At 35.4% G+C, this 14730-nt stretch overlaps 1 protein-coding gene across 3 annotated transcripts; it reads right to left on the minus strand.

Moving 5' to 3' along the window:
* Positions 1 to 2720: 2720 nt before the first annotated feature.
* qtrt2 (queuine tRNA-ribosyltransferase accessory subunit 2) lies at positions 2721 to 14069 on the minus strand. 3 transcript variants are annotated; one of them, XM_077244645.1, is made up of 9 exons: positions 13988 to 14069; positions 13463 to 13707; positions 13026 to 13081; positions 9354 to 9430; positions 8917 to 9126; positions 7859 to 8058; positions 6444 to 6613; positions 3476 to 3572; positions 2721 to 3097 (listed from the first exon to the last, which is right to left on the minus strand). In XM_077244645.1, exons 2-9 carry the CDS (start codon positions 13660 to 13662, stop codon positions 2860 to 2862), a joined length of 1248 nt encoding a protein of 415 aa, XP_077100760.1. In that variant the 5' UTR covers positions 13663 to 13707; positions 13988 to 14069; the 3' UTR covers positions 2721 to 2859. The 3 variants fall into 3 exon arrangements, with proteins under 3 accessions (XP_077100760.1, XP_077100762.1, XP_077100761.1); XM_077244647.1 differs by having other exon boundaries at positions 6462 to 6613; positions 13988 to 14068; XM_077244646.1 differs by lacking the exon at positions 13988 to 14069 and adding an exon at positions 13848 to 13938.
* Between the last annotated feature and the right edge of the window lie 661 nt (positions 14070 to 14730).

Below are 14730 nucleotides of genomic sequence, written 5' to 3' on the forward strand. Positions count from 1 at the left end.
ACAACTTTGCTATACTGTTTGCGAATGTTCATTCGAACTATGATTTTAGGAAACACAGACTTGTTAAACTATGCTGATATCGACAGAAATTGCAACCATAGTTGGCTAACAATGCTTTTGGGAAACACTTAAACAATGCTTGGGAACCAATGCTTTTGGGAAACCCATTTATTTTCTGTCTCTATGAAGACTCTCCTTCTGAAAAGAACAATATGCTCTAATTGTTCTGCTGGACCAGTGTGTAGTGATTGATTGGTTGGCTGGACCAGTGTTTAGTGAGTGTGTAGTGATTGATTGGTTGGCTGGACCAGTGTGTTGTGATTGGTTGGTTGGCTGGCCAGTGTGTTGTGATTGGTCGACACCCCTTACCATAATCGCAAGTTTCAATACGCTACTAACCCAACTCAACCTGGCCTTGCCCCAATTTTTGTTTTTGCCTTGGGCAGAAATTATTTAAATGAGGAATAATGTGACTTGTGTTCCTGGAAGAAATCTCATGACTAAAATCGAGGCGTTTCAGGGAGTTCAGAAACAGTGCTTACAGACATAAAGAATAACTCCCTCTGGATTAACTTTGTGCTTTGTAATTTTGCAGACCTTTTTAATGCTCAAACAACAACATTACACACTAAAGAAGGTAAAAATGTAAAAAAGTATAATAGGTCCTCTTCTATGCTGATAATATAATTTGCACTGAAAAAAAATGATGTCAGACTTTTGAGCCCCACTGTTTCTGTATCTGGGAAAAAAAAGCTTTAGTTAGTAACATTGCAAACCATTGATTCCCTCTTTGATTTCCAATTTCTGTAGCTTGCACCTCACCAAAGATTTCTCACTTTCGTGCTTTAACACAATCTCACTCCAATACACTATCCCTTAAAGGGATAGTTCACCCAAAAATTTAAATTCTGTCATTAATTACTCAGCCTCATGTTGTTCCAAACCCGTAAAACCTTCGTTCATCTTCAGAACACAAATGAAGATCTTTTTGATGAAATCTGAGAGCTTTCTGTCCCTCCATTGACAGAAACGTCATTGCAACTTTCAAGGCCCAGAAAGGTAGCAAAAACGTTGTTAAAATAGTCCATGTAACTACAGTGGTTCAACCTTAATATTATGAAGCAACAAGAAAACTTTTTGTGCAAAAAATCCCCCCAAATAACGACATTATTACGACATTACTAACGAAACAGTGTAAACAGTGCAGCGCTTCTGGGTTCTACGTAAGAACGTAGGCTCACTATTGGCAGATGCTGGTCATGTGTGTGATGCTGGCCAATAATGAGCTGCCCTTCTGACATAGAACCCAGAAGCGCTGCACTGTTTAAGCCCAATTTATACTTCTGCGTCGAACTAACGCCGTAACTACGTCGTAGGCAGTGCGTAGCGCGCGTACCCTTCGGCGTACCCTGACGTGCACCTCTCCAAAAGCGTAGGTCCGACGTAGGTCCGACGCAGAAGTATAAATCAGCCTTTACACTACGTCAACAGCGTAGGAAAATGACATGGAAGAGAAGAGATTGTTGAATAAAATCAACAATTGTGTTTGCGCACAAAAAGTATTCTCATTGCTTCATAAGTTTAAGGTTGAACCCCTGTAGTTGCATGGAATATTTTAACAAAGTTTTTACTACCTTTCTGGGCCTTGAAAATTGTAATGACGTTGCTCTCAATGGAGGAACAGAAAGCTCAGATTTCATCAAAAATATCTTCACTTGTGTTTGGAAGATGTACGGTCTTACGGGTTTGGAACAACATGAGGGTGAGTAATTAATTACAGAATTTTTATTTTTTTGTGAACTAACCCTTTAAGTATTTAAAGGCCTATCCTGCTGCTCTTTTATGCCTACACCTCAGTAGATTGTACATGTTCAACTTTGAAACTTTGTATTGCTCCACTTATGTTATTGTCTCCTTAAGAATTGCTTATTGCAGCTTTCCTTATTTGTAAAAAGGTCTACCAAATGAATAAATGTTACAGTACTCACTTTTTAAAATGCATGCATACATCCTTAATTAGGTCATAAAACAACAATTAAAATGGATTGTTACGACCCTGGAACCTGATTGGTCAATACAGCATTTTAGCAGTGCTAAAATATACACAGACATAACATTAAACTGCAATATAAAAGCAATAGGCACTTTAGGCTGTGTTTTGTTGTGGATATAGTCACAGCTAAAAGGTTTACAGGCCTATGCTGTGCATTTATTGCAAAGTTAAAAATACATAATGAATAGGAATGTAAAGATCGGAAAAACAAATTTAAAAAGTCAGTAAGCTAGATTTGCATTGTGGTTTAAAGAAAAAAAGTTTATAACTTAACATAAGGGCAAAATAATAATATAATCTAAACATCACAATTATATACAATCATAATAATGTATAATAATAAATATTATTATACAATACCATAATTGTATAAAAGAAAGAAAGAAATGCAGCATTTTCCAATATTAAATGTGTAACTCATCAGAAAAATATGTGCTGGGCAAAACAGCAGGTGGACATTTTTCAGGGCTTGAAAAAATGAGAATCTGAGCAGGTGCTGCTCTTATAAAAAGATAATTTCAACATTATTTATGCTCCTTCTAAGTGAAACGGTTCATTTGATGCAGCAGACGGCAAATTTAAAATCCATAAGAGAACTGAGATGAGCCATGTGAATTTTAAAAGGTTTGTGGTCACTCACAGTAGCACTTTTTGTCTGATAATTTGCATGGTAAGAGCATGTGCACCAGAATCCAGCTTTGTATTCATGAGACCACATACTCATAAATCAAAGCCCCAAGAATGCTCTGATGTAGAGGTTCTTTTGTTCATTCTTTTTTGTTGTTGCCTGAAGTCCTTCAATCATTTCAATCACCTTCTCTGCACTGAAGCACTCTATTTTTAAAGTCCTGCAGACGTTCACTGGCTATTGCCTCCCGCAGCGCTTTGAAAAAGCCTAGGTAATGTGCCATGTTGTGCAGCATGAGTAAAACACCACCAAGCAGCTCGTTGGTCACCAGTAAATGATGAACATATGCTCTCATGTGCTTTTTACAGCAGTAGCAGCCACAGCCCTCCACAAGTGGGCGGAAATCATCTTGATACCTGAAAGTCAAACACAGAGTTATGGAGCTAATTTTCACACTAGGAATCTGCATGTTTAGGGATTTTAAAGGGTACAATTTTTTTAAGGACAAATCTGCAATAATAAAAAAAAAGTTTTATAAGGCAGTGTTGAAAAATCCTTTTGTTTAATATCCTTCATCACTCCTTTGACCAATAATGTGATCTGACTCTAGTGATAGTAGTAATATTATGGAAATACCCTCAGAAGTGAGAATGAATTACTGACATATAAAATGCATTAATCCTCATATACAAGCTGAGGAGATTCAGATCATGAAAGATGTGAAAAAGCATTAGTAGCCTCATCTGTATGAGGGGTGAAAGAGTATGTCCTTGTCTCTCTTCACACACACGCACCTTTTATCTTTGAGGTTCATTTCAAAAGGCGTCATATTTTTATCTCCATTTCCATTCAGCTTCTTGACAGCAGGCATCTCTCCATTGAGTTCCAGCACTGGGTCAAACATGTACACATGATTAAACATTCATCACAAGGCAAAACCCATTACATGGGGTACATACCCATTATACATTTCATGACCAGATAATGAAAGTGGTGCATTTTTCACATCTAGTGTGTACATGACAAGGAAATTTTGGTAGTCTAAAGGCAGTGGCGTTTCTATTAAAAGAACACCAGGTCTCTTTCACTAAAATTGCATGGATAATATGCATTTAAATGCACAAGAGCACATTTTCTTACTATTTTATTGTTTACATGTATAATGAAATATTTATTATGAAAATCTCCAATAAAATATTTTAACATCTTTATAAGGCCACCCAGAATAGTTTCAGTTGTTCCTATATTTTTGGGTAAATTAAGAATTCATTTTAGTATGAAAGATTAATCATGATTTGTTCTTGAAAACATTTGTGCCGATTTCACGCACAAATTTGTGCATATGGATGGTTAGTGAATTAAAGATTGCAGTTCTAGTGAAAAATAATAAATAAATAGAAAATATATATTTTTTAACAATATAATAAAATAATATTATAGATTACATCATCATGAAATCACCATGAAATTAAAATGAACAATTATTTTTTTAAATGGAATATTGCAGTATTTATAATAAATTATTTATTTGTGCACATAATATTGTTTTTAAATCATGTGCCCTCCAAATCTTTCATCAAAATAAGTTTCCCTTTTTCTTGCAGCGACATCTCTTCTCTGATGACGCGTTTACAGGTGCGAAGACGGGACAACCTGTCACTTACATGATATCACAGAAATACTAAACCACAATCATCCAATCAATTTCCTTTTCAAAACAAAATCAAGTCTGTCCCGCTCCTCCTTTTTTCTTGTTCGAGAAGTCGTTTCACTCGGATATGTCACTCAATAGGGAATAAAAGACTAATTGCAACTTCTGTTTCATGACTACTTCTAAAAAAAAAAAATCTTACAGCATATCTAAAGCCATATGGCTACAGTCATGTGATCTCAACATGGCAGCCTCCATAAGGCCCCATGTTTTTAATAGGCTATTAAAATGACCAGAATGTCCATTTATTTAACCATAAGATTTAAACATTTTTCAGAAGTACTATAGTGCAACTAAAATTACTGACTGCACATTTAATTGTATACAATCATAGATGCCTTTTATATTCTATGAACAAATAAAATAATTCAAAATTTGCATAAAATATGTACAGTGATGTAGACGCAAAAAAATTACTTGGAGCATGACGAAGAGAAACCGGTAAAAAGAGAAGAAAATAAGGGAGTAAAGACACATGAGAGAGAAAGAAGAGAGCTGTAGAGAGGGTGTGAAAGACAAGAACGCTGTGGATTAAAATTTGTGACCTGCAGTGACAGGAGGTGGCAGGTCAGGGTGAAGTTATGGACAGTCCCCCTGCAGAGCTCTCTAATTGGCTGAGAGGATATTTCTTTCTTCCCTCTGCAAGTGCCTGTCCTGAACTCTATTACCATCCTAACACATCGATTAGCTTCTTCTTAGAACAGACTGCTGCACACCTAACAGCCCAAATCAATTATTTATGCCCTATAGTGAATTTTTTATGTCTCTTTATGTGATCCAGTTACTTGAAGATGCACACTTGCATTGCAGTTCTCACAGAATATGCTTTTAAAAGTAAAAAAGCAACACCAAATTGTGAGAAACCATCATAAGGTTTGACTTCATACAGTGAAGGCTTGACTCCTGCTGAAAGTGAAGATGGCAAGACGGATTCCCAGGGCTCCGGTTCTGTTATAAACGTGCCAATTATTTAATTTGACTGGGGCCTGAACAAACACACTCTCTCTTGAAGACTTTATTCACTTAACTCAAACTTAATTATCTGAAACAGCTTGCAGAAGCACAGCTCCACTTCCACCAAGCCATACTGTGAAAAACAGCCTCACATGCAGCTCATAGTTCCTGCTTACACCAATCTGGTAGCAAACACTTGAAATATGACTTTATGCATTTATATTATTGTGCTAAACGGCTTGTTTATATCGCAAGATGAATCTGAACCAGTCTTCTCTTAAAATTAAAGTTTCAGTGTTAAAATACTTTCTATTATAGCAGTTTAATATGACATACAAAGGCAAAATGCAATAACTATGGCAATGTTGAAACTGGAAAATGCTATAAAATTTTGATTGATTTATTATCAATTTCAATGTTCTCTACTACACAGAAGCTGTTTAACCCTTTAAAGCCTGACATTTAAATAGTCAGAAAATGGAACAGTTTATTGAACCTTTAGACCAAAAAAAATAAAATAATAATAAATAGTTTTGCATGCGTTTTTTGAAAAGTGTAATTTTTGATAGATCAGGCTTTTATGGCTCACTGTATGATACAGTGAGAATATAGATCTCATACTCGAGGATGAAATAACACATTTTTTCAGGCCCAAACTATATGCAATTTGGTGCAGTTGTTGACATTTAAATGGAAAAAATGTAAGATGAAGTTGCTTCAATCCTGTAAGTGTTCATCTTGAAATATTACTAACAACATAAAAGTTATATTATTACGCTTAGTTTATAAAAAAAACACTATATATTCCCCATCAAAAAGAAACATGTACAAAAACCTGAAGGTGTTTGTAAAAACCTTTTTTTTTATTATACTAAAAAGGCTTTCTACCTAAAAAAGTATAAACTACCAATCAGATGCCAGTAGGCATGTAATAGATTATGTAAAACAGGTCTTTCATCAAAATTTTGATCATGGTGATAATTTAGAGGCCCTAGAAATGTGTGTATCATCTATGATACAGTAGGCTTTACAGGGTTAAGAAAGTGTAGGAAGCCTGTAATATCTTTTGAATAGTGTAACTATGGGCTTCTGCACACCTGTAGGAGCTGATGTACCTGCCGTCTCCGGGTCGGGATCAAAGGTGTAGTCGAAGGAGAGCGCGCAACCCCGCTCTGTCACCTGGAAGGGGAAGAAGCTCTCAAACAGGTCGACTCCTGCTTCAGCACAGCTGATGACCTCATCAGGACGGCCAATCCCCAACACCAACCTAAAATAAATGGCAAAACTTTTTTTCAGGCTTAAATACAATATATCAGTCAAATCAGTTTTTTGCCTTGATGGGAGTTATTATTAATAAAAGGTTAAATATAAATGTTACTTAAAGGTCATAGTTGACTCTGCATGTTAAGCTAAGATAGGAAAAGGTATTTAAACATTGAATAAATTACACACTTCAGAAGTAACACATAATTCTAAAGCTTTGTATCTCACACTTTGGATCTTTCCATTGGTTAGTGAACACGTTTCTCAGTGTTCCTCAGAAAGACAGATTATAGTAATAAATCAAAGCCAAGTTCAGCCCAGGGTAAATCATTAAGTATTAATACAAAACATAAAGGTTCAACAGAGATCCAAAAGCTATCTCATAAATGCATAGAAAGACTCATGGAGTGAGATAAACTCGAATTGGGTTATTGTTTAATTTGGCAGTTTGGATAGTTGAAACAAATGAGGACCACAAGCACATCTACAAAAAACAAAAAGACAATTACATGTTTGGGGTCAGTTATTTTTTAACTTTTTGCTTTTGAAAGAAGTCTCTTAAATTCATCAAGGCTTCATTTATTTGATCAAAAATACAGTAATATTGTGAAATGTGCAGTTTAATATTTATTTTTGTGTGCACACACATACATACATATATATATATATATATACACAAATATATATAACAGCATATAAACTGCAGCACAGAAACAACTTGTCCTGCTCTAAATCTAAATTATGTATTCTGTCCTCCAGCATTTGTGCCTCACAACCTTCTCCAGCTCCAGTTATTTGTGACCTGAGATACACCCAAGGGAAATGTCGGTTTCTAACAAGACTGTAAAGCCCAGTGGGAAGCAGCCCTCTTAAGACCCCGGTGAGTTCAAGGACACTTCCAGATCCACACTCCTTTACTTCCTGTCATTGTCTTGCTGTTTCTGTGTGATTCTGTAACCTCTCAGTCAGTCTCCAAGAGAGGGAGATCAGAGAAATCAATCATTACAACACTAGGAATTTAAGATTGAAGTTTCTTCCTGAACCATTTCTAACCCTAGAACTTCCATCTCTCCAAAATGGATAAGGTGTTTGCTATGGGCTCCTGGTGGGATGGAGTGAAGCTATGGCTGCTGAGAATCAAGGTGCATAATCAGAGAATGATAAGATGGGGATGATTTATCCTCTCAATCTCCAACTGAAGAAATGTCTGAGCCCGTGAGGCAGAAATTTAAATAGACTCCTTTTTTACCTGGGTTTTTCTTGGGGAAGTTCTGCAGATGTCGCTCTAATCAGCTGAGCCCTCACATCCTGGTCCATGGCAGCAGAATGAAATCCATCCAGTACAAACCCGCCCACAGGACGCTTGGCAGTCTCTCGTGCCGACCGGAGCCTCTCTTCCATAATGTCTCCACCCTCCACAACCCCAAATATCTCTGCCCGTTTTAATTCCTGTGGACAAAGACAGTCAGTTTGCAAATAGTTTATATTTTAGTTTTATTATAGTTTCATTAATTAGCTTTCTTTTAATTTTTAGTTATGGTCATTTCAGTTTACTTTTTAGTCATTTCGTTATGTGCTTTTGTCATTTTATTAGTTTTTTTAATACTGCTATTTAGGTTTAACTTATTCTTTATTTTATTACACATTTAGTCTTTACATTTTTATTCATTTCTAGTTAACAATTTTAGTGCTTCAACAAACTTATTTCAGTTTATTTCCAAGGCAGCATTTCTAATCTTTGTGTAATTTTTCAACAATTACATTTTTATTTCAGCTTCATTTTAATTAACGGAAATGTCTTTAATTTATTATTATATAATTTATATACTGTATATACATACACACACAAGCATATAATAATAAAATATGATATAATAAAATGTATACATGTACATCCTTACTTTTTTACTTTCCACAACATACTAAAGCGATTTAGACGAACCATGAACTCCAAATAATAAGAAAATTTTATATATATATATAAAATATAAATTTTGTATACATATATATTATTATTTTTTATGTAATAAAATGACAATGCATGTTATTGCAAGGCCATTTAGACTAACATTGACCCTAAAATGGAGTTTCCCACAATTGTGTGCCACATTTGGAATGTAAAATCAGATTTAAAATCATTTTGTAAAGTTTCTCTTGTCTGACTTTATTCTGTGGTTCTCTTTGAAACACTAAAGTTGAGAAGTATAGAATAAGACCGATGTGGCATTTGCCAGTTTCATTTCATTCAAATGTATACTGCAGTCACTGACAGGTATTCAGAACTCAGTCTGTGTTTTGTGTACTGACCTGTAATTTCTGGTGCAACACCAGACATTCATCCAGATGGGCCAGAGTCCTGTCCACTGCTTTACGGACTCTCTTGCGAGAAGTATTGGCCTGCCAGGTCTCTCCGTCCGCCATGCTCTGATAGCAGTCCGGCTGAATAGCTGCCTGAATCGCCATGAACCGATCCGTCGTCAGCTCTATCCTTCCACCGCTGCCCCACACCGACACTGTCTGTTAAATCACAAACAAACCATTAAATCCCTGACAATTAACAATAAAGGGATGGCATAGCTTTAGAGGTCACAAAAGCTCCCTCTCTAAGCCAAAATGGAGCAGTTGATAACCAATTACATTTGACTGAATCGCCCTTTTAGACTATTTGTAATGATTTAATGGAATTTTAGTCCATCTCATTGACAAAAGAGTTTGAAAACAATCATTCGACATAGTTCTCTAACCTTGTTGGTGACGTGACCGGCAGGGCTGGTATTAGCAGAATCATGCAGAGAGCTGAAAAGCACAGTATCATGAAGACCTGCGTAAGAAAATCACGTCAGAGTAATAGCAGATCAGATGTCTATTGTAACCAGCACAACTCGAGAAACTACTTCTAATCAAAACAGATGGCATGCATCTAAAACGTTTCAACAGAAGTTTCAAAGACTGCAATCTCAAAGATATAAATAGTGTCAACCCACAACATATGACGAACTGCAAAATACACTTTTGTTATTCATCCATCTAAATCCTCAGAAGTGATTGACTGCATGAGAACAGTCCAATGCAATCAGGCAGAACACTTGTTCATTTTGGCAACACTGTTTACTGGCGAAATAAACAACCAAGAGCTCAACTCATTATTCTGAAGATATAAAAATGCATTCATATGGAGATTAGGACAAATTGGGGCAAAAGTGTACATTTGCAGAACTTGTACAAACTAATTACCAAATGTAGATAAGGTGAACGTCCACATGAAGGAAATGAACATGAGGAGGAATCTAAATTCGGTGGTACTGTGTGGAAATGATGGAGGTGAACTTTGGGGACCAACATCATCATGTACACCAATTTTCTTTTTGTAATTATCCAAATGGAGCACTTGCAGCCGTCCTCAAGTCACCCTTTGAAATGTCTTCACGGTCACACATCTTAATATTGTGAACACAATTACCTTTCTCATTTCTGGATGGATTGCAGAAGGCAGTGACTGAAACAGTGCCCTTCTTTTCGTTACGGTTGCAAAATGAAAACTGAAAACTAATTTTTCAAAAATGCGAAATGGTATGCAACCAAGCATGAATGTATAATTATTTCTAAATAGTCACTTTGTTGTCAGTGAGAGGAAGAGAATCTGAAAACATGCCTTCAGAACTAAAAAAATACGACAACACACTGGAAATTTTTATTTGGTAGAAAGCTAAAAGAATATTAAAACAAAAACAATTTGATTTTATATTTATTTTATTTTATTATACAATGACTTGAATAATAGAAAAAAGGTGTAATTTCTGGATCACTAATGGCACCGAATGGAATTGCAATCTGTTGGAGCAATAGATGTGTGCTTAAAGCTTATTTTTGCAATATTGCTATATATTGTGCTGAAATTACACATTTCACCTTCAAGAGGAATTCAACCATAACTCTACCTCTAGTACTGTAGGTAAAAGAGATATAATTGAATAAAATCTTTTTGTATAAAGTCTTTAGTCGCCATTAAAAGAAGTTGTTATAATTTTTTCTTCCCTATTGGGACGTGAAATGGCTTCTCAAACTAGAAAAAAATGTAGGGTGAGACTTAGTTTTGTCCATTGGGAATTGGTTGGATTGTTGATGTTTGCTTTTGCTGTGATGTCATGTGAGTGACATGTTGTCCAGTCCTCTTTGACTTTTCAATGATCTTGAACAAACTTTCTAAAGAGACAGTATAGGTGCTTCTCAATCAGAAGGCTGCGTCCTAGTAAGGCTGCATAACTCAGCTGTCACATCATTAAGCTCTGTCAAAGTACTTCTTAATTTAAAAGATCCTTTGAAGGCAGTCTTCACTTCGCATCCTTCATCCGGCCTGTTTTGAAAGATGCATCAAGCGTATCCTTTGCATCCTCCAATCACCCACAATCCTTTGCACACATTCACAAAAAAGAACTAGGAGAAAATTAAGCTTGTCCAATTTCACTACGTAATGCAAGACAAAAAAAGGATTTTGGAGATAAAAGGCATCACATTTTCTTTTGTTGTAAATTAATCACATAATGCTAAACTGTGCGCACTGTAAACCACTGGGAGACCACAGAGGATTGTCATTACCAGTACTACATTAACAGAAAAGTTTTTAATATAAAGTATTTTGTTCAAATTATAATTTTTATAGTATTTTTGTGTCGTGACAGTGAGGGCAGAAACATATGTGACAAATGCTATGCACACACTTAATAGACAGTTGAATGTTGAGGAAGACTCTAGACTACGAGCCTCAGAAGGACCAGACTAGGAAGAACGTCGGCTCACTAGGATGCAGCCTTCCGTCTGGGAAGCACCTAATGATTCTTGAGTAGAATATGCAATGCCATTTTTCTCAATTGCAGTTGTTAGACCCACTTGAATTTTGTAATTTGAAATATGCCATCTTTGGTATGGGACCACAAATGATTTCATTTCAGTCAATCGCCTGAGCTGTAAATGCCATGTGACTATTCGCTTTAAAACCACAGGAAAATTATGTTGACAACAGTGGCTGATGGCACCACAAGAGCCCCAAACTATTTAGTAGAAAAACTATCTTCAGTTAAAGGGGTGGTTGATTATGATTTCACTTTTCTAACTTTAGTTAGTGTGTAATGTTGCTCTTTACGCATAAACAACATCGACAAAGTTACGATGCTTAAAGTAAAAAAAATTGCTTTTTAAGGACTACAACAAACGGCTGTTAGGGACTACAAGACATTCCTCCCGGGTTAGTGACATCACAAACCCTAAAATGTACATAATTTTAATTTACCCCACCTCCCGGGAACGCGATTTATAGATTATCATGACAGATGAGGCTAATCAATGACAAGATGATAACTACACATAAGCTACATAAATTGCATCAACTAACCATTCAGAAATGTTGTCTGCATGTTGTCACTTCTTCTTGAGTCTCTCCATCTTTGTCTGACTCAAGTTTGAACATAAAACGCTAAAGGTTTTTGAAGTTTTCAGTGCATGTCTGTGTGAGTGCAAGCTGTTGTAGCTCCGCCCTCTGTACCGGGAGCAGCAGCTCATTTGCATTTAAAAGGACACACAAAACTACGTGTTTTTGCTCACCCTGAAAAAGTGACAATTTTAACATTCTATATAAAAATAGCTGTGGGTTATTTTGAGCTAAAACTTCACATATACACGGAGGCTTATTTTACATCTTGTGAGAAGGGCATTATAGCACCCCTTTAAAAAAGGCGACAGGAAAGATAAGTCTATTTCACACTTCAAGGGGCCATTAAAAAAAAAACTCAGCTATCTGTACTTATAATGAAATATTAGTAATACATATGTTGCTTAGTGTTGTGATTGTTTATTTTATATACACACGTAGCAGGTTTTAATGGCCATCAAGGTAAGAAGACGCTTTTAGAACCAGATGGCCATCAGGAAATAAAAGAGCCAAGATAAAGCAACCAAACATTGATCCCTTGGTACACTTACCTTTTAATTGTTAAGTTTAAAGAAAGACATTATGAATGGTGCCAGCACAAGCTGAGATATTATTACAGCCACACTAACCTATGGAAGCTGGTTTCCACCACAGAAAAAAAAGTAAAGATAACTGAGACTTTTTAATCTAAAAATTCAGATTTTTTTTCTCACAATACTGAGTTTACATCTCACAATTACAAAAAAAGTCAGAATTGCAACTACTAGTAATTACTACTTGCAATTACCAGTTACAAGGTAAGAATTGCGACAAGCCCAAATTGTGAGATATAAACTTGCAATTGTGAGAAAAAAGTAAATTGTCAGATAAAAAGTCACAATTACCTTTTTTTTTTATTATGTGGCGGAAACAAGCTTCCATACAACCTACCATCTTTTAAACTAAGAAAAAAGCAAGTAACAAAAAGTTTGTAAAAGAGTGAACTTCTAACCTGCAAACTTTCTGACACCCTCTTTGAATTCCTCCAGAACCTCTTGGTGCTCTGCACTGAAAAAGAAAAATTTCAGAGAACAAATCACAGTTTCAGTGTGAAAAATATTTGCAGAACTTAAAGGGAGACTCTTCCATATAGCTATTTAACAATAATATTTATTTTATATTATACATATTATATTTTATATATAATATATTATATTATGCTTTTAGAAACTCAAGGTCACTTTACAGATGACATGAAAAAAAATCATTACTCTCATACTTCCATCCACTATGAAGATTCAAGATTTCACAACATCAAATGTTGTGAACCGAACCCAGATCTGTCAGCAAAATATGCCATATTTCAGACCGACATGTTTAGCTTAAAAGTAAACTATTTGTCAAATATTTAGTGAATCCCTGACCCTGAATGTATAACTACAATCTTACAAGCTATCCACAGACACTTGTGTGACTGAAGGCAGGTCTCTTAAAGTGTGTAAGGTGTCCTGGGTCAGATGGGGAACAGTTGCACAGCGAGTGTACAGGAGACAGCCGGGCAACTCTAGCGAGTGCTGCCCTGATTTTCCTAATCCTGTCAAAAACCCCAAGCGGCATCCCTGTACCACTCGTGACAGTTCCAGTTTCATCCCACTTGTGGAGCTGTAGCTTCCTAATGTGAAGGTATGTCAGATCTAAAGAGAGAGGAAATTACAGCTCGTTACCTGCAGAAACAATAGGTTCATCCTCCTTATTTTCCAGAGGTATAACGTTACAGTGCTTGATATGCAAATATGAGTAAAATATATTAGACATTATTGTCTAGTTTTCATACTTGAATGTAATTTCCAATATAAATGTAAGCAAGTTGACAACACAGCTAGCACAGTACGCCGTGACAACTTGATATAATTAAATACAAAAAATGTCATATGCGACAATACATAAAACGTTGTAACATGCTCTCAAGCTTACCTATTTGCTCTTAGCTGTGTTTCAGAAAAAGCAGGACATGTGAGGACTTCAAGTCGCAGAAATATTTCGTAGCGCTTTGACTTGCGTCTCATATTTACGACGTCATAACATTTGTACAGCACAGAGCTGTTCATTTGATTTTGATTTTTATACATATGACTGCATTATTCGATGGGTAATTTATTTAATGCAATTTAATTATTTAATCATAAGCCAAGTGAGCTTGTAAAACAGAACGCATTTAGATCAGGGTTATTATAGTAAACTGATATTTAACTAAAAACTCAAATTAAAATTACAACCATAAAAAAAACATTTATTGAAAGCAAACGTTAACTTAATGAAATTAAATTAAATTAGCTACAGTGGCCAAGGCAACTTTTTCATTTAACTTGATGTACTAGAATAACTAAAGTTGAACTAAAATTAATAAAAACTATATAGACATTAAAAAATGTCACAAAAACACACAACAAAATTACTAAGTTTTTTTCTTAAAGTAAAGAGAGTTAAAAATAAAAAAAATATTTCAAAATATAAACTATTATTGTGGACTTTTAAGTAGCTTAATTTATTGCTATGTTGTTTTTATAAATAATAAAATTGTACTTGTCATATATAAAAAGATGAAGATGAACTTGTTTAAACACGATATTTATCTGGCCATAGTTGCTTAGTTGGGTCTGATAACAGACGTAACAACTGTCTCCATGGTTTCAAAGTAGACGCTTCAGTCCTCATCA

Source organism: Siphateles boraxobius, unplaced genomic scaffold (assembly GCF_051911475.1).
Source record: "Siphateles boraxobius isolate OS27281-9 unplaced genomic scaffold, OSU_SipBor_1 26, whole genome shotgun sequence".
NCBI classification, from domain to species: Eukaryota; Metazoa; Chordata; class Actinopteri; order Cypriniformes; family Leuciscidae; genus Siphateles; species Siphateles boraxobius.